We start from the raw sequence: 21,511 nt of genomic DNA on the forward strand, positions 1-21,511 counted from the left end.
TTAATCGGCATGACTGATAGCGCTGCATGTGCCATCTGCGCGTATGACGAGAATGTAGCCCACAATATTTGTGAACGCTCACTGAAGGAAATGAAGATTCTCGGCCACTGGCCGCGGCGACCGTAAGCGGTGCAGGCTTCCAAGGCACTGCTCTGCTTCTTGAGAACTTCTGGCCTGCATAATAGACTGTTGCTTACCGAACACTTGCTGACTTTTCATAGTGACTTCAGTTATCTGCTACTCTCTTTTCTCCTTCGATTTTTATCTCCTCACTCCTTCTCGTGGTTTAGGGCAGCAAACCATTTATTCTGCTGCTTAACCTTCCCTCCTTTCCTATTCTTCCTCGTCCTCCTCCTGTCGTCAATTTCTTAAGCGAGGTAACGTTTTAAAACGAACCAAAAGACATTTTTGCCCTTCAATGTCACTGCAATCGCAACCATATTTAGAGCCACTTAAATTTCCCGATACATTAACCACTGTACCTTCCAAACTTACTTGCTCAGGTAAATCACAATGTCGTCCTTGCCAATTAAGTCTCGGCGGGAATCTGCGAATTGATTCAGCTTAACAAGCGTGCTCCCATTGATCACGGTTCTTTCGCTGGGTAGAACTTGGACAAACGTTTCTGAAGACTTCTGCGTGAAGAAGACGAAAATAACGGTGACATGAAAGTTAAGACATTTTACACGGCCTAGGAATATAGCATAAGGCCACTAGCGTATACTAATTACTAGAAATTGCTTCCAGTTTATGCACCTTGGTTCTCGAAAATTTTCCTAGAGACTTGATACGGTAATCGGAGCAATTGAGACAACCGTCGCTGAAATATAAATGTTTTTGTATTAAGCCTAGAATCTTTCTCCCAAACACTGCAGACTCGTATATATCTTCATCTGTTTGCAAAAAAAAATGAAAATTGCTTTTCAGGATGGGAAATGGCACAGGAACAGTCTGACGTATCTTGATGGACAGCCAAACCGCGCCGTAAGGAAAGGGATAAAGGAGGGAGTGAAAGAAGGGAGAGTGAAAGAGGGGCCGTAATGGAGGGCTCCGGAATATATTCGGCCCCCTGGGGATCTTAAACGTACACTGACATCGCACAATACACGGGGGATTATGCGCTTCGCCTACATCGAAACGCGGCCACCGTGGTCGGGTTTGAACCCGGGCGCTCCGGCTCAGAGGACAAGTGAATTGACAACTTCGGCACCGCGGTGGTACCTGCAAGTTCTTGTTTTTGTTGGGGGCATTTTTAAATGAATAATCGAATTCTAGAAACTTCGAATAATGATCGCGCAAAATATGCAGGTAATGAAAGCTCCAGCTCTTCTCTTATGTGCACCTTTGATATAAACTTTCCACGTCCTTCTCATACCTCCTACTTCCAGCCTCTATTCTACGCTGCGCCTCATACGAATTATAACAGGTTCCAGAATAATATGTGAACCATGCAGAATGGCATGGATTTGGTATGCTTCGAAAGATATACGCTGTTTGAGGTTCTCCTGTAGCGGATGCTAGAAAAAAGGCTTCGCTACACGGGCGCTGTGCATCTAAGAACCCTACTTTCACCGGAAAAAGCGTCTTTCGGTGCAGTAAACGCGCCTGCAGCAAGGCGGTTAATGATACGAAAGCTTTTTTCTCTAAGCCTTTTTTTTGTGGCGTCCAAAGGCACAGCCTGTTTTTCCCAGAACAACTCTCTATTAAGTGGCGCTTTCAGCCTCCACACTGGCTCACTGGTTATTGTGGTCGGCTGCTGATGGAAAGGGTGAGGCACGATAAAGAACCACGGGTAGTCAAAATTATCCGGCACTATCTGCTACGGAGTCCCTCATAGTCTAAAGTGCTTTGGTAGGGTATACACAATAAAATAAAACCAATAAGTGAACCTGTAGAACTTGAATCGCAACTAACAAAAACAAAGCATGCATACTGGCCTTTGAAGGAATCATTTGGATATGGTCCCAAAAACTCCAGAAAAAAAGAGAATACAAAGCCTTCTATTGATGTCCCTTGCCGTGCGCTGTGTTCACGATTACCATGATCTCGCGCTGTTACAGAAACAGTGTGAGTGCGTATGTCAGAAAAAGCCAGGAGTTTTTAAAAAAGAACTTTCAGTGCTTTGATATAATGCCAGAGACCGCAATAATAAAAGCTCTTTTATGAAATAATTTTTCATCGCATGCACGTTGGGCATCTTTTTAACAATTTTAATTATTCAAAAAAAAGATGCAGAACGCGCTCGTTTATTTATCCGTGTATCTATTCATATCGGGGATGATTCTGTTTTGTGTGTTATTTCATTACAAGGCTCAGGCCCAGTGCAATTTGCAATGAATTTGATTTCACGCTGCTACATGCGCTTTCAGAGAAACGAATACTTTTGGCATGGCCTTAGCGCGAATAAGGATGTAAAAGAAAATACAGCAGGAAGGCGCAAGTACCTTTACTTGATAGTGCACTGTAGGACAACAATGAAACTTTTCAATTCCATTACCTTACTTGGTGGCAGTAAGTCCTACTAAACTCGCTGCTACCGCTGGAGCGTAAAAATATTCTTTTATGAAATCTTTTAGGACCGAACTGGTTCAGTCATGCTCTTTCCTGCCACCAGAATTCCGATGCAATGCGTTGGCGGTTACAAGTATGCGGCAAAACGTAAGTACTTTAGGTAAAAAAAAAAATCCCTAGCGCCATCTGCTTTCTCGAATCCTAATTGGATACCACCTCCAGAATATACCTTTTCTCACATGTCAAGCAAACTTTTAAGTGCTTTCGTTAATGCATGTTGAGAATTACGTGTTAAACTTACTAATTTATGTATGATTCCAGCGATATAATGATTGCCCATTTTTATCAAATTTTTTTTCCGTCACGATAGCAGTAGAGGAAAGAAAGGTGATGCAACGGCGGCGCAAGGCCCTTTAAGTTATTGCGACTTTTACGCATTGGGCAGCCGCAAGGAGGAGCACTGCTACATGGGGCTTTTTTGTGGGGTTGATCAAGCCTTGTATAATCAGCGCTATATTGTTCATGATTGAATCACTTGAAGGTAGGCTCTGGAAACCTCGACCATTTTACACATTTCACAGCTCAGCTGCCAGTTTCGTGAGCTTACTCAGGTTGCAGGAGTTACTGCTGAAAGATCTTTCTTGTTTGCTAAATACGCGTCTCCTCACTGCAAAGTATAATTTAAAAAATACGCTTTTAGAATCGGCCTTGTGCTCAGAGCGTGTAAATTCGGCTTGACAGAATTATATCAGTGGTGGTGAGGTAGTACGCGGCAGTCTTTCCAGCATATTTTCGAAAATCCACTTTTTATGAAGTGAGCACTGTCGATATGCTTTGGAGCTCATAGTCATGAAAACACCGTCGCTAAAGGAAATAACCTTCACTTCTTTTCAAGGTTAGTTCTGTCTATGGGAGAGGTGAATATCGATACCTGTTCTGGCCATTCCAGAACGTTAGCCGCCACGGTGGCTGTGTGGTTATGGAGATCGGATGCTGGCCCGAAAGATGCAGGTTCGATCCCTGCCGTGACGGTCGAATTTCAATGAAGGCGGTATTCTAGAGGGCCGTGTGCTGTGCGATGTCAGTGCAGGTTAAAGAACCCGAGGTGGTCGAAATTTCCGGAGCCCCTCACTACGGCGTCCCTCACAGCCTGAGTCGCTTTGAGACGTTAAACCCCCATAAACCAAACCTTGCAAAACGCCTAGCCACTATCGCAGTCATGTACCAAATGCTTCGTGCCACGTGTTAGCACATATTTCTGCATTTTTTTCTAGCAGCGAAGTGCACAATAAATTCAACACAGTGTATCAAAACACGTCACTGCACTTACTCAGTTGTACGAAGGCGGTAGACGTTCCTAGCCTTCATATTACCCCATTCAGCAACTCACGCTGTGCTGTCAACAGCATTGCGTCATAAAAAGTCTCTTTAGTCAGCCAGACAAAGCAATAAATCACTGCGTGCGCCTCTGGTTCCCACTTTGTAACGTCGAGGGCGCTAGCGCCACGCGACGTATGCTCAGCAGACGACGCATCTCTCCGCTGTTCAAAATGAAATTACTAATGCATTGAATTGTGTGAGACATTCTACCCACTCAAAATTGTTCGGTTAAGCAAAAAAAAACAGGCACGTATCAACCGTGGGGTCAGTGAATGCAGTCGTAGCTCGCCAATTTGCCCGAGCGTGTACGGTTGCTCCATCACAGTGCCAGCAGTGTTGGCACAGTTGACAGCCCCGCAATACGCGTGGGCTCTGTTGGTGGCACTCACTTCCAGTCAAACTAAGTGGCCGCTCTATCGCCACAGCACTGCCGCGCCGTCGCACCACCTCTCTTCTTTACGCCGTGATCACGATTGCAGGCTTCATTGCGCCTTAAACAGCCTGAATCAGCATATAAGCGAGAAAACGTCATGTATAGCGTTAAGCATTGCCACCAAAGCAACTTCGACTAGAACGGAAGCTAAGATTACCAGCAGGCAAGAACTATATCCGCAGCGCATCCGTTCCAAAGCGGGCGACTTTGGTTTCCATAGGCGGCGCCATTTTTTTCACGCAAGATGCGCAGCAGTCGCGACCCTATCACCTCAGGTAATCGACCCAATATTGCAACTGGACGGTTCCATCCTGGCCCTTTCTAGGGTCGGCCTTTACCAGTACGGTTCCAATGTTGGGTCAATTACCTGTGCTGCTTGGGGACGCTTAATTCTCAAACTTCCTTACGCTAATTCTTCTTGCTTGGTAGCTTTCTGAACATATAGCACACAGCGGCCATTGCCCTTCGAAGCAGGCAAATACAGAAGTGTACAACTTCTGCTGTTCAAACGTGTTCATTAGGCAAATTATTCAAGAAACGCACCGCATTAGCCGTGGAAATGAACAGAGTTTCCCCGTCAAATACCTTAGTGCATATACCAAGTGTCCTAAGCTGGGAACGCAGGACCAATATATGTCAGTGAATTATCAGCACGACGTATGGTACACTAGTACTAGTGTTTGTTGACAATCAAAACCGAAGTAGATTTACACCAGTTTTAAAATATAGTACTAACCGTCAATAGCACAAGGGAGGTCACAGAAAGCTGCAAGTCCAGGGTCTTTTTGTCAAACTTTTCTAAAAAGTTGTTAACCTGCGTAGAAAAAGAAGCACTATTTGTTATGGCTGGTTGCAGGTGCCACCAATTTCAAAATTACATCTCATTTACATTGCTCGAAATAAGTTTTTCAAGGATGACTGTACGTTTGAAAACTTCAACATTTTGTCCCTGATTATATCTTTCCGGATTTTTATCTTTAATTAATTTTTAAAGGTGAACTTGTACCCTTACTTCACTGTATTGCGTTTTAGCGAGAAATTTTCCAATCGCTCTTTTCTAACGCATACCACAGGTTCATTCACTTTACTTTTGCTATGTCTAAATCGTAATACTATAGAAAGATTGAGTGGGTCCATACTGACATTTGTATGGGCACTGCCAGATTCTAGTAAAATACGTGCACCTTTTTGTGCAAACTTCCTGCAGCTAAACGTGGCATCATCTTGATGAATTTTCTCTTGTTAGTTTCGCATTGAAAGACACTCTAATATAGCCTAAAAGAGTAGGCCCTCTTTCTGTACTTTTTGTAGAATGATTCCTTTTTTTTGTTTTTGCTACTTTAATACAGGCATAAAGCTGCTTCGTTTACATTGCAATACTGTAACTCTCACTGTCTGCATTTTTTACCTGTGTAAATGTTTTGGTGTTCGTTCTGCGCTCTACATACTTTCTGGTTAGTACTGGCTTCTTGTACCACTGTCCTTTTAGCGCTCCTTCTGCATCATTGGAATTTCTTCAGGCACTCTTCATAGAACATTATCACTCCGAATATCACCTGCTTGAAATGATGTCCAGTCCATGTCGTTGATTAGTGCTCCGTTTGTGCTTTTCGCGCGAGCACCTATTACGAATCTATTAAAAGCTCTCTTCCTTATTTCTAGGCCTGACTGAGCTTAAGCCCTCGAAATAAATTCAGTACATTAAAGATCAGCATGGGCGCCATTATACTTTTCCAGATATCTCTTAGTGCTTCACACCTGTGGTGTCCCTTTGTTCCATAACGTCCGCGCTTCATTCATCCACATATATATGCGAAGTGTGCTGCCTACAGGGCACCGCTTTTGTCACTGTACTTGTGAATGTTTATTGTGCAAAGATTTCTAACTGCTAGCGTACGTTAGAGAGGCTGTAAAGAATTCCTAAGCAAGAGTTGTGATGTGTGCGTTCGGGAAAATTTGCCAGTGTTGTAAAGATGCTGTTGAAAGTCTAGCCGGTGTTGACCACGTGTCATTCCACGAGAAAAACACACAGTTTAAGCACGGTCATGAGAAAACCGCCGCTAAGACTGGCGAAAAACGTGATATTAGCGTCGAAGTCAACACAGTACAGGGAGTGCATATGCTTAGCGTTGTTACATAATGAACGGCTTGCGAGTCACAGCTGAGGAAAATATTTTGAGCAATAAAAATATTTTTGAATTCTCAAGCTAAGAAATATTTTAAATAAAAAAGAAATATACGTTCATGGACGTCTTCGAGGCTAAGTACTTAAGTGAACGACAAATCTATTATTCCGCGAGACTGAAATTAAGAGAACTATTACCTGAAATAGCCCGTGAACTTACAAACGGGTTACAGAATTGAAGCTTAGAACTCTCAACAAGGCATCAACTTGTCAAAGAGAATCTTTATGAGTGCTAGGCAAAATATCTTTAAACATTATTGATAAACTTACCGAAGCAAAAAACACTGCTACGTAGTCGATGACAGTAGCGACTGCACTATAATTGGACCTCTTGAATCCTACGATGTATTCTTGACTCATAAGCACACTGGTTCGGACAGTGACTTTGAGGAAACCTGGGGTAATCAGAGGTAAATTTATTTCGTCATCCGTACCCATTTTGTAAAGATGGCGCATTATGTACACATGTATTTTGATGTGGCTTATCGATTCATTAATATTCAATAACAACTGGTTGTGGCTATTCGCTCACCACCTGTCGGAGGGAAGTCCTAATCGGAGGCCGCAGGAACTAGTGCTCTGAGTTCTTTGCATACGTCCTTCACAGGTCATAACGCAGTTGTATAGGCAGGGTCTTATTTTGGAATTTTGCAAAATATGCAAAATGATTGCAATACAGCAAACTTGCATGAAAGGCTGAGTACCCGCTCTGTACGCCACCATCTTTGTCATTGTTTGGAAGCGATTAACTGCTGCTGCTGCGAGAGGTCCACGCGATGTCAAGTTTTGTATGACGTAAGGAACTTTTTGTGGTTGCCTTACACAGTTTTCAGCATTGTTTACAAAATTCTAGCACCGATTTTCAGACTGTAGACGTATGCGCGGGAGAAAGGTGAGAGATCTAAGCTTAACAGAGCTTATTTCACGGCCATGAAGAAGTGCTCACGCGGACTGAAAATCAGATATGCAGATGTGGAGGAAAATGTGAGCTGCTATAAAACGAATGAGTCAGAAACTTCTTTCCTAGGACAATCCCACTGGGGATTGACAGTATATCTAAATAAAAAAAATAATAAAAGTTCACGGAAGCAGATAGGAGGGGGAGGGTGGGGGGCTTGTGAATATTCAGGAGCCTCAGCTGTCCGGCGGGATGTAGTAATCAGCTCTACGTCATATGAGAGCTGTGAGCTGAAAAACTCAGAGTCCCACTGCTTCGGTGTGGATGAATTAACTCTCCTTACATATGGCGCGTCTAGCCCCTCTCACATGAGATGAAACTTTCCTCTTTTCTGGTTTTAGGGGAAGATTGCATCTGCACAACTGCTGCTTGTTGTCAAGACACATTAGCCGACAAAAAAATATGCTGGTTGATACAAAAAGAAAACCGCCGTTATTGTAGGCGGCGTTACTCCAGAAAACAGCGGCTGCGCATGTCTCTTAACTGGATCACACCGGTGTGAGCTTTGCGTAACACTGCCGACGTGATATTTGATCCACAGGGGCGGCTAGCTGGTAATGCTGCTAAACTAACTTAGATCGACTGACACACAGATTGCCCCCGCGTTGGAAGCAAACGCGCATTGTCATCGCGATTGCGATCAGACCTCAAAGCTACTACGTGGTCTTTTTCGTTTCTTGGAGTGCAAAAAAAAAGGGCTCATGCCATTCTCACCTGCGACGTGTGACAACATCGTTCGAAAAGGCGTTGCAGAGTGAAGGAAGTATAGCGACCGAAGAAAAGTAGACATCGTTTTCGCATATTCAGAAATGAAGTAGAACCTGCGGCTAGCATCGAGATCTCTGCTGCCAGGCACCGGAGAGCCACCCTTCAGCGGAGAGATCATTGGTGATTGATATCTTTAAGGAAACTGCTTCTACGGGTTCTGTGCGATCAGCAAAGAGGCCAAAAGAGCATGTTCATTGCAGAGTACATCCGGAGTGTTTGTTTCTCTTTGGAAAGCTAAAAGCCAGAATTTCCTAAACAATGCATTGCGCTCTTCCAGGCATTAATTCCGGAAGGAGAAGAGAAAGACTTCATTGGAGACCTGTGTTTTATAATGCTCTGAGAAGCGTGGCTCGAGCGTGATGGAGCTACAAAGCATTCTACCGCACATGTCATGAATCATCTCAATGAATACCTTCGACTGAAATGGATCTGGTGCAACGACACCGCTCTATACGCCCCAAGGTGGTCAGACCTGATCCCCCCCCCCCCCTTAGACGCCATTCTATTGGGACACACAAAAATGAGCCGCCGCGGTGGCTGAGTGGTTATGGCGCTCGGCTGCCGGCCCAAAAGATGCGGGTTCGATCCCGGCCGCGGCTGTCGAATTTCGATGGAGGCAAAGTTCTAGAGGCCCGTGTACTGTGCGATGTCAGTGCATGTAAGAACCTCAGGTAGTCGAAATTTCCGGAGCCCTTCGCTACGGCGTCTCTTATAGCCTGAGTCGCTTTTGGACTTTAAACCCCCATAAACCATAAACCAAACAAAAATGAGGTTTTCATTGACGCGGTCACCTGTGCAGAAGGCCTCAAGCCGAGCACTACCATATAATTCGCTGCAGTGGAGCCTGTATTGGTGAGGCGGATATTTTATTCTGTGCGCGAGAGAAACATGGTGTGCGTTGCAATGTAGCGGTAGAATTTCGAGAATTTATTGCAGTTCTCTGTGTTTCTTGCACCTCTTCTCAGCTTGCATGGCGGTCAATAAATTGTAATTTTGAAAGCAAAACAATCGACTCTTTTTTAGCGAATGAATTTTGAGTGCCAGGTGCTTGTTCCTTGCAGAAATTCAACTGCAGATTGCCGATCAACAATCATCGAGACGTTCCCTTAAAAAAGTGGCGGTACAGATTTTTCAAATGGGCATGTATATTTTAGTAAGTGGTTATTGAACCAGAAACCAGTAGAGAAATTAGTCAGCCATTAAACTTTAGATCCGCTTTCAACAACTTTTTCTGAGCCCCTTAATAGGTTATTTGAACTTCATCTAGTCCCTAAACTTCAGCGGCAAGCTCCGTAATTTAGAGGTTTCGTATTTATTATGCCTCTATGAAAAGAGGAATCTTGAAAAAAAAAATCAAACTTACAATTCCTTTAGGTGTGCGCAACAGAGGTAAGTAATATATATAAGCTCACCAAAGAGCTTAGTGCTCAGCTTTATTCTCAATGAGGGTGTCGTGAAAGATAAATATACTTAAATGTGCTTGTGCACACTTCAGCGAATAAGACGTTCTGCTGAAGCAAAAGCAGCTTTTCTAGTCGTGCACTCGGAAGTGGAAAATCACGTGAGCCTTTCTTTCTGGCGCTGAAAAAAAATATAATAATGGACCCTCAGTCACTATGGTCCTGGATTGCGGTCGCAAAGATTAAGTCCATGGGGTTCCGACGTCGTGCAATCCGCGAGATCGCAAAACGAAGCTGACCGCCGTGATGCCAGCCCGCCTGCCTGGGTGTCTTTTGACGTCCGCAGTCCGCAGCGCAATAAAGAAAGATTCTATTCTGACGCGCCCGCTGCATGCTGTTACGATGTGAAGCCGCCTACATTCTGACTTTTCTGCGCATCGCAGCGACCTAAAGTTTTTGCGAAACTTTTTTCTTGTCTAGGCTATTTCCAGGATGAGCTACAATATTCCTACTTAAAGAAAAAGTAAGATAGTTTTTAACATTTTAGGTAATTAGCTAATTTATCTATGTACTTTGCTTGATTCCTGAGGCCAGCCGTGGCAACCAACAAAGTCCTAGGGCTGAAATAAAATCATCATCATAATCAGTCTCAACTCGCCCACTGCAGGGCAAAAACTCCCATATCTCTCCGATTTCCCTGTCTTTTGCCAGCTGCTCCCGCTGTATGCCCGCAATCTTCGTAATCCCATCCGCCCTCCTAACCTGCTGCCTCCACCTGCTAGGCTTGCCTTCTCTTGGAAACCACTCCGTTACTCATAAGGACCAGCGGTTATTTTGCCTTCGCATTACATGCCCTGCCCAAGCCCATTTCTTTTTCTCAATGTCGACTAGGTGTCATTAACCGGTGTTTGTTCTCTCAGGCACTATGCCTACTTTCGAACTCTTTAAAGTCACAGCTATCAATTTTCTTTCGATGGCTGGTTGCGCTATCCTTGACTTGACTAACGCTTCGCACGAGCGCTTGCTGGCCATGAAAGCGCAGCTATATTTAACATCGCATTTTCATTTCCTTTAACTAGTGAATCTGATACGCCTTGACAGTTACCCTCGTTCAACACAGAAGCCATCTTGCCAGCTATTTCATTTTTCGCAGATGGCGTCGCTTCCATAATTGATAACATGAAACTCTCATCATCAGCTGTTATCAACTTGATTTATACATAACTGGTGAAAAATGTGATTTCAACATGTGCAGCCTATTATCTTTGATTTTTTCGCAGTCGCTCTCTTTAGGGAATATTGCAGATCATTGGAAAATGCGGAAGGTCGTTCCAGTCTACAAATCAGGTAAGAGTGACTCACACCTGAATTATCGCGCCATTTCATTAACTAGCGTAGCCTGCAAATTCATGAAACTTGTCATCTACTCTCAAATCAAAAGTTATTAGAATCAAGTGATTTCTTCCATTCTTCGCAACATGAGCTTCATAAGGGCATGTCTTGCTAAACCCAATTAGCGCTGTTCCTCCACGACTTGCACAATAACCTTGACCGTAACATACGGACTGATTCCATCTCTCTTCATTTTTCGAAAGCTTTTGATAAAATTCCTCACCTTTGTTTATTAGTAAAACTTGCACTGCTGAACTTACATCCTAATATACTACAATGAATTGAGCAGTTCTTCACTAATCGTTCTCATCAGTCTTTCCTAACTGCCAGCTATCTAACATCATCGATTACATCAGGCGTTCCGCAAGGATCTGTACTTGGTCCCTTACTCTTCTTAATATGTATTAATGACTGACCTGACCATGGTTCCGGCATTATTCGAATGTCCGCTGACGACTGTGTTTTTTATCGTACTATTCATAACTTGTCATATTTTTAGTCTTCAGACAGACCTTAACAGCGTACTTATTTGGAGTAACAAGTGGCTAATGCCCCTCAATCCTAATAAATGTAAAGTCTTATCCTTCTCTCGTTTCCACGGCCCAAAACGCTTCAAATAGTTCATTTCAAACACCCCATTTGAATTATTGACATCTTATGAATAGCTACAAGCCACCTTGTCTTCCGATTTATCTTGGCGCGCCCATATTGGCAACCGCATTTCAGCATCGAGTAAAACAGTTTTCCCACGTGCCGTCTCCGCCTTGCCCTTGGACTAATAAAATTACTCGCATCTAAATCGCTTATCAGACCAAAATTCGAATACGCCTCTGCAATATAGAGCCCACACTAATTGAAATTAATGGAAATGAAGCTGTCCAAAAGTGTGCCACTCGATTAATGCACTCTTCATACTCGTATGACGTCAGCATTTCTTCGTTGAAAGCGTTATCGGGACTGCCACCCCTTTCGCTCAGTCGTCGCTTTGCAAGTCTGACCATTCATCACAATTTTTATGCGTTGCATATTGCAATCGCTCAGTTCAGCCCTTGGGCGCGGCCGGGCAGCCACCAAACCACGTGACGTGACGTCACGACAGCCGGAGGAAAAGCTGGGCCACAACTCGCGCGGTCGCGCGCGGCCGCAGCCACGACCTGACTCCCGCTCCTCCCGCTAGGGGCGCTGCGCCGACGCGTGACATCACGGAGGAAAAGCTGGGGCCCAACTGGCGCGGTAGCGCGCGGCCGCAGCGACCATCTGACTCCCGCTCCTCCCGCTAAGGGCGCTGCGCTATGATTGACGTCACGGCATATGTGTAAAAGAGCTGCGGTCCTTCGCCGGGACTGTCTTATACCCCTGTCACACGGGCATTTCGAGGGCCCTCGAACCGATAGTCTATCGACTCAAAGGCGATCGAGCGCTGCTACACGGGCAGTTTCAATGGCGATCGAGTCAATAGCCTATCGAGTCAACGGAGCAGCACGGAACTCCATCGAGATATGCAACGCATTCTTGGCTTAACCAAGCTAAGCCTGGTCATTTTTTTTCTATTATCACTCATTCGATCGCCGTATAACACAGCTGCAGCACTCATACCTCACCGCCCCAGTCATCCCCTGCAATTTCCCCGGCCGGCAGCGCGTACTGCCACCTTTTCTGCTTCATTCTCCTTTCTAGTAGGAAAGGACGGCAGCGGCCTGCCCCGTGACGTCGGCAACATCGCTTCATAGTGTACATTTCAAGAACATGCAACCGATCACCTTCAGTGCTAAATAAAATTCGCTTTTTTTTTGCTCACTTTCATCAAAATACCTCCCCTTATATAACAACCCCGGAACAAGGGGGCCTTTAAGGTAATAAATTTGACTCAACTGAACTGAACCCTTTTCGTTAGCACCCACGTTTCTGTCCCGTAGGTGAGTACCGGTAACATACAGCTGCTGTTTACTTTTATCTTGAATGATATATGTCAACTGTCATTCATATCTGAGAGACTGCCATATGCACTCCACCCCATTCTTATCCTTCTGGTTATTTCCCTCTCATGATCCGGATCAGCTGTCACTACCTGCCCTAAGTAGATGTATTCCTTTACCACTTCGAGTACCTCGCGACCAGTTGTGAACTGCTGTTCTCTTGTTTCACTGTTGAACATTACTTTGGTTTCCAGCATGTTAGTTTTTAGACCCACCGTTCTGCTCTCTCTGCCTAACTCATTGATCATGCTTTTCAATTCATCTCCTGAGTGACTCAGCAAGACGATATCGTCAGCGATTTGCAGATTGTTTAGGCATTCTCTATTAACTATTGTCCCCAACTGTTCCCGTTGACGCGTTCCTTTTTGGAATTTTATTTCTGTCTTTATGGCTGACTATGGTATCTCTGCGGTTGCTGTGGATGTCTTCCAGTATTTTGACGTCAGTCTATTTTACACACCGATGCCGCAATTCCTGCATGACTGCTGTGGTTTCAACTCAGCTAAACGCTTTCTCGTATTCAATGAAGGCTATATATAAGGTGTTACTGGGAAGACTAAGTACTTTTCAAAAATAGGTTTCCTGGGTTTAAAGTACGACTTTTGTGGTATAGTATTAACAATGACTGTGGAAACCGAGAACGATTTGAACTTTCTTAACTACTGTGCTGGTTAACTAATTTCTGATAATTAATTCTTTATCTATAGCAGCTAGGCCACTGGGTGCAGTCAGATATTTATCGCCAGTCATTAGTATAGTCGATACCTGTCTATATAATTTTGAAAATGTGATTATCCTGGGTGCTATGGCTCGACTAAATTTCTAAATATCATGCCAGAATACATGTGCTTTCGAAAAACCTCCAGGCACAGCAACCTTTCAGTGCATGTAAATAATAAAAAAGACCCAAAATTTGTCGAGCCACAGCGCCAAGGGTACTCGCTTTTTTCAAATTCTAAAAACTGATACTAACGGTCGACTACAGATAGATAGAAAAAGATGAGGAAGGAAAGGCAGGAATGTTAACCAGAAAGAGGTTCCGGTTGGTTACCCTGCACTGGGGAAGAGGAATTAGGGGGCTGAAAGGAGGAAAAGAATACCGACTACAAACCTCGTGTTGTAGGTAAGTACCTAACTTTATTAGTTTAAAAGTTAATTGTTAAAAATTAGTTAACCAACTTACTGCTTAAGAAAACTCACCTCCTTTCCGCTATCCACCAACACTGGTAATAATATGACGCAAAAGCCATATTTTTACTCCAAAAACCTATCTTTTGAATATTATTTAAAGTCTTCCATGTAACACCTGGTATAGGGGTTCGTGATATTATGCGCATTTATCTATCACCTGATAGAGAGCTTGAGTGAGATCTATTGTGAAATATCCTTAATAAAAGCCTAGCTGATAATTTGGTTTATTGAAGTCGAAAATTGCCCTGACTCTATTAGCGATTACCGTAGTAAATACCTTGAAGGCAACGCAGAGCAAGCTGATCGACCTGTAATTTTTCAAATACTTGGCGTCTCTTTTCTTATGAATAAAATACGTTTAGCGTTCTTCCAAGCTGCTGCTATGGTCGAGGTCATAAGGCATTACATATACAGGCTGGCTAGTTTTTTTTCTAGCACAATCTCCCCTCCGTCCTTCAACAGATCTGCTGTTGCTTGATCTTCACTAGCTACTTTACCCCTTTGTATTTCTCTTAAGCTTTTCTTTGCTTCCTATTTCGTTATTGACGGTATGACGCATTGCTATGCGCTAAAGTCTATCTCATTAGCGTTCTGATTTTATTGGCTTCTGTATATATTTGTGTAGAACTCTAAGATATTTTAACTTTCTGATCCTTATTGCTAATGACATGGCCCTCCTTCTCTGTTAACAGATAAAATCCAGTTTTTCCTATGCCTAGCGTCCTGTTCACCGCCTTTATTGAACCTCCGTTCTTTAGAGCCTGCTCGATTTTCTTGATATCAAACTTGCTTATGTCAGCTACCTTCCACCTATTTATTAACTTCGATCGCTCTGAAACATCTGTTCTGTCTGTAGGGTTAGATGCCCTCATGCTTTGCTGTTCTTAATCATATCTTTCGTCTCCTGCGATTTCTTGACGGAATTCTGTACAATAAGCCTGTTGCCTACTTCTACGACGCACTCCATAATGATGGATTTGAGGTTATCGTTTACTGTTTGAACATTAAGATAGTCCTCCTCAGTTAAAGCCGAATATATGTTATGTAGCGCAGTACTGAATTCCTCTGCTTTCCTTCTTACAGCTATTTCGTTACCGGGCTTCCGCTTCACTAGTTTCTTCCGTCCCCTCAGCAAATGGACGCTAAATCGAGGCCTTATCATACTGTGCTCGCCACAGCGCGCCTTTCCGACGACCTCCACATATTGCACAATGCCAGGTTGAGTGCACTGCATGAAGTTCATTTCATTTTTAGTCTCCCCAAAAGAGCTCTTCCTGGTCCACTTCCTGCTATCTCGTTTGCGGAAGAAGGTAGTCATCGTCCGTAAATGATTTCTATCTGCGGACTCTATTAATACCTATCTCCTGCTATTCCTATAACATATCCCATAGTCGCCTACTACCTGGTCGCCAGCCTGCTTCTCGCAAACCTTCACATTGAAGTCGCCTATCAGAACAGTGTACTGTGAATTTACTTTTTTCGTTGCCAATTACACGTCTTCAGAGAAACTTTCAGCAGTTTGGTCATCATGGCTGGATGCAGGCGCGTAGGCTTGCACCACCTTCAACCTATACCTCCCATTGGACGGAATTACGATAGCTACCATCATCTCATTAATACTATAAAACTCCTCTATGTTGCCAGCTATATCCTTATTAATGAGGAATCCCGCACCTACTTTTCGTCTATCCGTTAATCAGCGATATCACAATATGTGCCCCACCTTCAGTATAGTATATGACTCACTTGTCCTCCTATCTTCACTAAGCCCTGTGACATTCCATTTCATATCCGCTAGTTCCTTCAACAGTACTGCTAGGGTAGCCTCATTACATCAAGTTATAAAATAAAATAAAGGAGGTTAACTTACATAACAGAATCTGGAACATTTAGAATCCAAAACATAGTTTTCCAGTTGCGATTTCCTTTACTGATTGCACGTACATTTACTAAGCAGACGGAAAGCGCCACAGCGATGACAATCTACCAGCTCACTCGGAAATTACAGAACGTGAGTACACTCACTGTCCTTCATTTTACGCTAACTCTGCTTTGAGTTAACAGGTTCGTACATGTCCGTTTATCAAGCATGCTTACGGGTTCCGTGAGAAAGCAATATTTGGGGAAGCGACTGTAGGTTTGTTACATATTCTGCAATCAAGATGTATAAAATAACCTGCAGCTATATTGGCTTGCTGCTTAGTAAAAAAATGTTCGCAGCGTACTGCAGTCTTCTCTGTTGTTGAGAACATTTTTCTAGGCCAGTAAAAAATAGGAGTGCATACGAGGTGTATTTTCACAGAGCTTTCCAAAGGCCTCATCGATGTCGCTTGTGCTGAGTAGTTAAGCTCTTTTAATAAGTCCCAGATATTGTTTTCGTATAACACCAGCATCTGCGTTGAGAGCCACTGGACGCCTTTTTCACTGTGGTAACACGCTAGTGCTTCCTTTCAGGAACGTGTTCTTCGGCAGGGAGATCTATGGCAATAAGCAGTGCCAGGATTTTATACAGTCATAATGTTGATTATGGACATTTTTGTAAAAAAGAAAGTTTTCAGTTTTTAATGACAGATATATTTATGTGCCACCAAGAGCTCACTTAAGGCATTAAGTGGTGCTTGAAAGAACTGCGCAATAGCTATCGGAAAGATATGGCTAGTGTAATGTGTGAGTGCACCTCCGTGCCTATTATCTGACGCAATGACAAGAGCGTCTGGATCAAGTAGTAGTCTCAAAATCTTCCCTTCAAAAATGTGCTGAGCAGGTAACGAGGCACTCGATTCTTGAAGTCTTGATGCCATAGGCAGCATGATGGTGCGCTTGCGCAGCTTTCAGCCTAACCGTTCGGTGACGTTCCTACGTGGCGCTCGCACTTATAGAGGGCGTACTGTGTACACCGCTATGGACGACTGAACCGCTGGTGAACACTGTTAAAGCTCAGTTACGCTGCACATAAATACCCCCGAAAGACTTAGCCGCTGAGTGTAGGTGTATTCGTCTGTTTGTATGGCAGTATAGGACATCTTAGCCGTAATTAAGAAGACTAAATGTGCATGAGCATGACATGTAATGCAAAGGCAAGATAACCTGTGATCTCGCACAGGACCGATTTAAGTGGAGGAATCTCCTAGACATATTTTTCCTGTAGTGGGCACAGTTAGGCAAATTGTTAAAGCTGGAAAGATAGCATGATTCAGATGATGGATTGAGCGCGGGGGAACCGACATTGTCAAAGATCAATTCAAATTTCATTTGTGTAACTTTTATTTCTCTCAAATATTTTTAATTATTCTCTCAAAAAGATCTTAAATTATTGTGTATTTGACTCAACAAAGTGTTTCGTAAAATCATGAATGAATATGATTTCCGCTTCGTTTTATTTTATTACGACAGTTAAAGCTCTTACAAAATGTTTGCCTTAGGCACAACAGGGAACCGGTTATTGAAACTGCATGTCGAGCAGTCGGCTTCGTTAAACAACGTTAAATTTTCGCGCTACGATTAAATCTGGTCCACTCTTGTCTTTTTGTGAAAATAACGAGTTTCACGGAGACCAGTGTGGTTCCATGTCACACTTCAATTCCAAGCTAGATGACGCCAAAAATTTATTTACGTAGCTCTGTGGCGAAAACTGCACCGCACCAAATCCGTGTTATGTTATTGCGCTCTACCGTTATAAGTGCCTTCGCACAGTTGTTTCCTTTAACGGATGCAAGGAAAGCACAATCTCACCTTTAGACTCGAAAGAGCGTTCGCTCATCGCAATGTCGCGTCTTTCTTGAAAACGACCAAGGAACCGCTCACTTGCTTCGCTGGTGTATGCTACAAGAAGCAAAATTCGTATGTTACTCTCTCGCTTTAGTGTGCTGTTCATGTCTGATAAAGAAAGCTCGCATTGGAGGCCGGAGAAAAATGCTTCCGACTGATTTTTGTCTTACTCTGACAAACGTTATCACATGCTAAATTTCAGTCGAACGTCAACGCCAATGAACCTTGCTCAAAAACAAACATAGGACAACGGATCTAAGAGCCCCGTTCCACCGAGAGCAACAGGTTGTTATTCTGACAGAAAATGCACTTTCATTTTCCCCGAAAACCTTCTTAACCGCGAATTTTCGATGGAAATTCTTCTCTGTTATCAACATTCTGTTCGATGCGAATATAAATATGAAAGAATGAACACGGCACATATCAATTGAGCAGAAAATGCCCATTAAATTGACCGCTGTAACCGCTACTGCCTTACCACTGGCCTGCCAAATCTTCATTGTTGCTCAACTATACAGAAGATGTGACAAAAGATGTGGCAAAACTAGTCTACTATTCATATCCTCAAATGTTCGCTTACATCTCTGTCATTAGCCACAATTCGCTCTGACATAGGCCGTTAAAGAAGACGTCACGCGGCTTATGATCTGGTCATGCCCGCGATGTCATGCTGTAGAATAATCGCAGCCGCACTCGTGTCGCGCAGGAATTCCGGTGCCAACGCTGGCGAATAGCCATGCAAGCTTCAGAGCGCATTGAAATCCCTGATGAGTTTTCGAGATAGTAATGCAACATCTGAGAATAGAATATGCAGTGGTTGTGCGAAGTATTTGTGGAGCATAGTGTCTGCGGTTCTCTCTGAGTATATGCGTCAATAGTAGCGTGTGTAGTGGCGGTGCCGGGACATGGCCGGCTGTGCCAGCGATTGATCGCTTTCTTTCACACCATCTGTTGCTTTTGTTTTAATTTCTGCCCTGCCGAAAACGAATTAAAACAGAAATAATTTTTAGCAGTTAAGGCCCCGGTTGTCCCCGACACAAACCTCACCCTGCCATTGTTATATCAGAACCCACCAGCGCCATTTGCGGGATTACAGATATCCAAGCCATGGCACCCTGTGTGCCACGAGGCTACTCCCCTCGAGCTTCATCTTTCCTCCGTGTCACTTTTTCCGCCTCCTCACCTTCACTTTTCAACTTGTACGAAGTTAGGGAAATTATTGCCATTCATGCAGTAGAAACAGCATTGGCAGCTATGTTTAAAAGCACCAGCGGCAATGGAATTATACCGTCCGTGTGAAGTCGGAGTTTCGATTTCATGCTTCCAGGCGCCTTCATTGTAGTGTGGACGCGCTATCGTAGCGTTGGGCGATTATTTCAAAAAGAGCTAAATTGATACGTCAAAAGCCTTCTCACAAACGACAAACATGTAAAGCTACAAAGTGCACAATCAGTGTAAGTCGTCGTGATTCCTTTCTTAGTGACGCGCGGTCAGTTCGTATGTGCGCCCCTGTTGCTGGGTAAATAGGAGCTAAGCAGTACCTGGTTGCTGAGTTAGGTTTGGGCCTCGGGAGTTTTCGTTGCTCAATTGCAGCCGCTTTCTAGCATGACGTTACCCAAATATCTCCCGCTCTATCCCGCCCGCTTTAAAATCCTCTTTTTTCTCCTCATGCGTTCAGTGTTACAACATCCTCATTAGCACCAAGAAACCCTGAATAAGGCAATTACTTGCACCGCACTGAAAATGCGCTTTTCTGCGTCTAACTAATAAAAAGGTCTTGAAATCGCAGATTTAGAAAGAAATTGGGTTACTTAAATTTGAATTTTAGTGACCTCAGCATTCGCTCTTTCAGAACACGGGACTGGTGCGCTAAGCCCCCCACTGAACAAATGGCAAAGTTATATGCATTCGTTAAAAACTACCATTTGTGCGCAATCATTTCAACACTGTAGCAAGAAACGGAGTGCAGAATTAGCTTCCTTCAAGCCAGTACAGCAAATACGCTGTTTGAGAAAAGAAACAAACTATATTTGTATATGGTAATAGATACGGCTCACCTAAATCATCTCCATGGTAATTCTTTTCTGCAGGATTTTCCCTGGCGCTAAGGCGATGCCTTACAGCGCCATCTTGGAGAACAGCATCATCATCGTGATCAATGATATTTTCTTTTATAACTCCTTTCTGTGTAAAGAACGTGACAAAAAGGAGCAGAAGATAAAGTTTTTCAATTTATACAGGCTTGAATTGACCGTAAATTCAAAACGTGTCTCACACCGTGATGAGATTGAGGTTAGTATGCTTATAATTCTTCATAATGATACACATTATCGTACGGCACTATTTGTTTTGTTCGAAAGAATCGCAGCTCGCTAAACCCAGTATATGTCCGCCGTTATAATAAAGGGCCGCACTCGTGAAAACTCATAAAGGTCGCTGACCTGCTGCGAAAATACGGTGGTTCTCCTTTGCGTTGCACGCTATAGTTCGTTGGAGAAGTGCTGGGTACGTTTCGCAACCTGCGCACTCCACACAGCATCCTTATGGAATTCACAACGGTTCACGAGCGACCGAGCCGCCGTCTCTGTGGAGGGTCGCTTGATTTTGGTGCCCTTCCCAAGCCCACAACGGCAACGGACAAACGCCAAGTCCTATTATCATGGCATCTGACACCAGGTCCCCGGCGCTGATCCAGTCTAGACCATCGAGTCCAACTGCAGCAGCCACTTACACCAGGCACCTGGCGCCGATCCTTTGCCACCTAACGCAAACACGGCCATGTTCTCACGGCGACGTGTTTGAAGACGCTAACGATTGGCTGAACACCTTTGAGCCCGCTGCGGCGGCTGCAGCAACGAACGAAAGCACATTACTTTGCTGTAGAGAGTCTGCAGTCTGCAAGGACTCCACTTGGAAGACGTTTTGTCGGAATCTCTCGGCCACATTTCCTAACGCTGATCGCCGGGAGAAGGCTGAATCTGCGCTGCGCTCATGAAACCAGCGTAAGAACGAAAGTGCGCGCATGTATATTGAAGACATGCCCCGTCTCTTTAAGCGCGCCGACGACAATATTACGAAGGAGAAGTAAAATTGCTATCGCATGCTTGGTGTTAAGGAGGAGCAGCTCGTGGGCCTCGCGCGAAGCCCACTCCACATTGTTGCGGAATTTCTTAACACGGCGACCTCTGAGGTACTTGCGTGAGGCAATTGGTTGGTGCTCCGTGTTTGGAAATTTTGGAAACGTCTGATCCTTCCAACGTCAAGATCTTCTGGACGCCAGGGAACCTCCCAACGACGGGCAATGAGGAGGCCAACACAGCTGCTAAAGCTCTCCTCTTCCGAGCATCTGGCATGCAGCCTCTCTCTGACACAGTTAAGAACCCCTCGCTCTTACTAAGCTACGGAGAAATTACGAAGTACTATAAGATCATAAGAAGGAAATATAATCTTCCTCTCAAAACCCGTCGCAAATTTAAAGAGCACATTGTCAGGCGGCTACAAACTAATACTGTGCCAAATCCCTACTTTATGAGTAAATGGTATCCAGGC

General features: G+C 44.0%; 1 protein-coding gene across 1 annotated transcript in view; it reads right to left on the reverse strand.

The window, feature by feature from the left end:
* The window catches only part of LOC144112427 (venom metalloproteinase antarease TserMP_A-like), a 112,167-nt gene that overhangs the window by 62,953 nt on the left and 27,703 nt on the right, over positions 1-21,511 (reverse strand). Inside the window, exons 3-7 of the mRNA XM_077645261.1 lie at positions 20,020-20,146; positions 17,927-18,016; positions 6,780-6,904; positions 5,061-5,138; positions 496-635 (exon numbers count right to left, since the gene is read on the reverse strand). Coding sequence (XP_077501387.1) covers positions 496-635; positions 5,061-5,138; positions 6,780-6,904; positions 17,927-18,016; positions 20,020-20,146 — 560 coding nt within the window. The remainder of the gene's footprint in view (positions 1-495; positions 636-5,060; positions 5,139-6,779; positions 6,905-17,926; positions 18,017-20,019; positions 20,147-21,511) is intronic.

Source organism: Amblyomma americanum, unplaced genomic scaffold, assembly GCF_052857255.1.
Source record: "Amblyomma americanum isolate KBUSLIRL-KWMA unplaced genomic scaffold, ASM5285725v1 scaffold_109, whole genome shotgun sequence".
In the NCBI taxonomy this organism is placed as follows: Eukaryota; Metazoa; Arthropoda; class Arachnida; order Ixodida; family Ixodidae; genus Amblyomma; species Amblyomma americanum.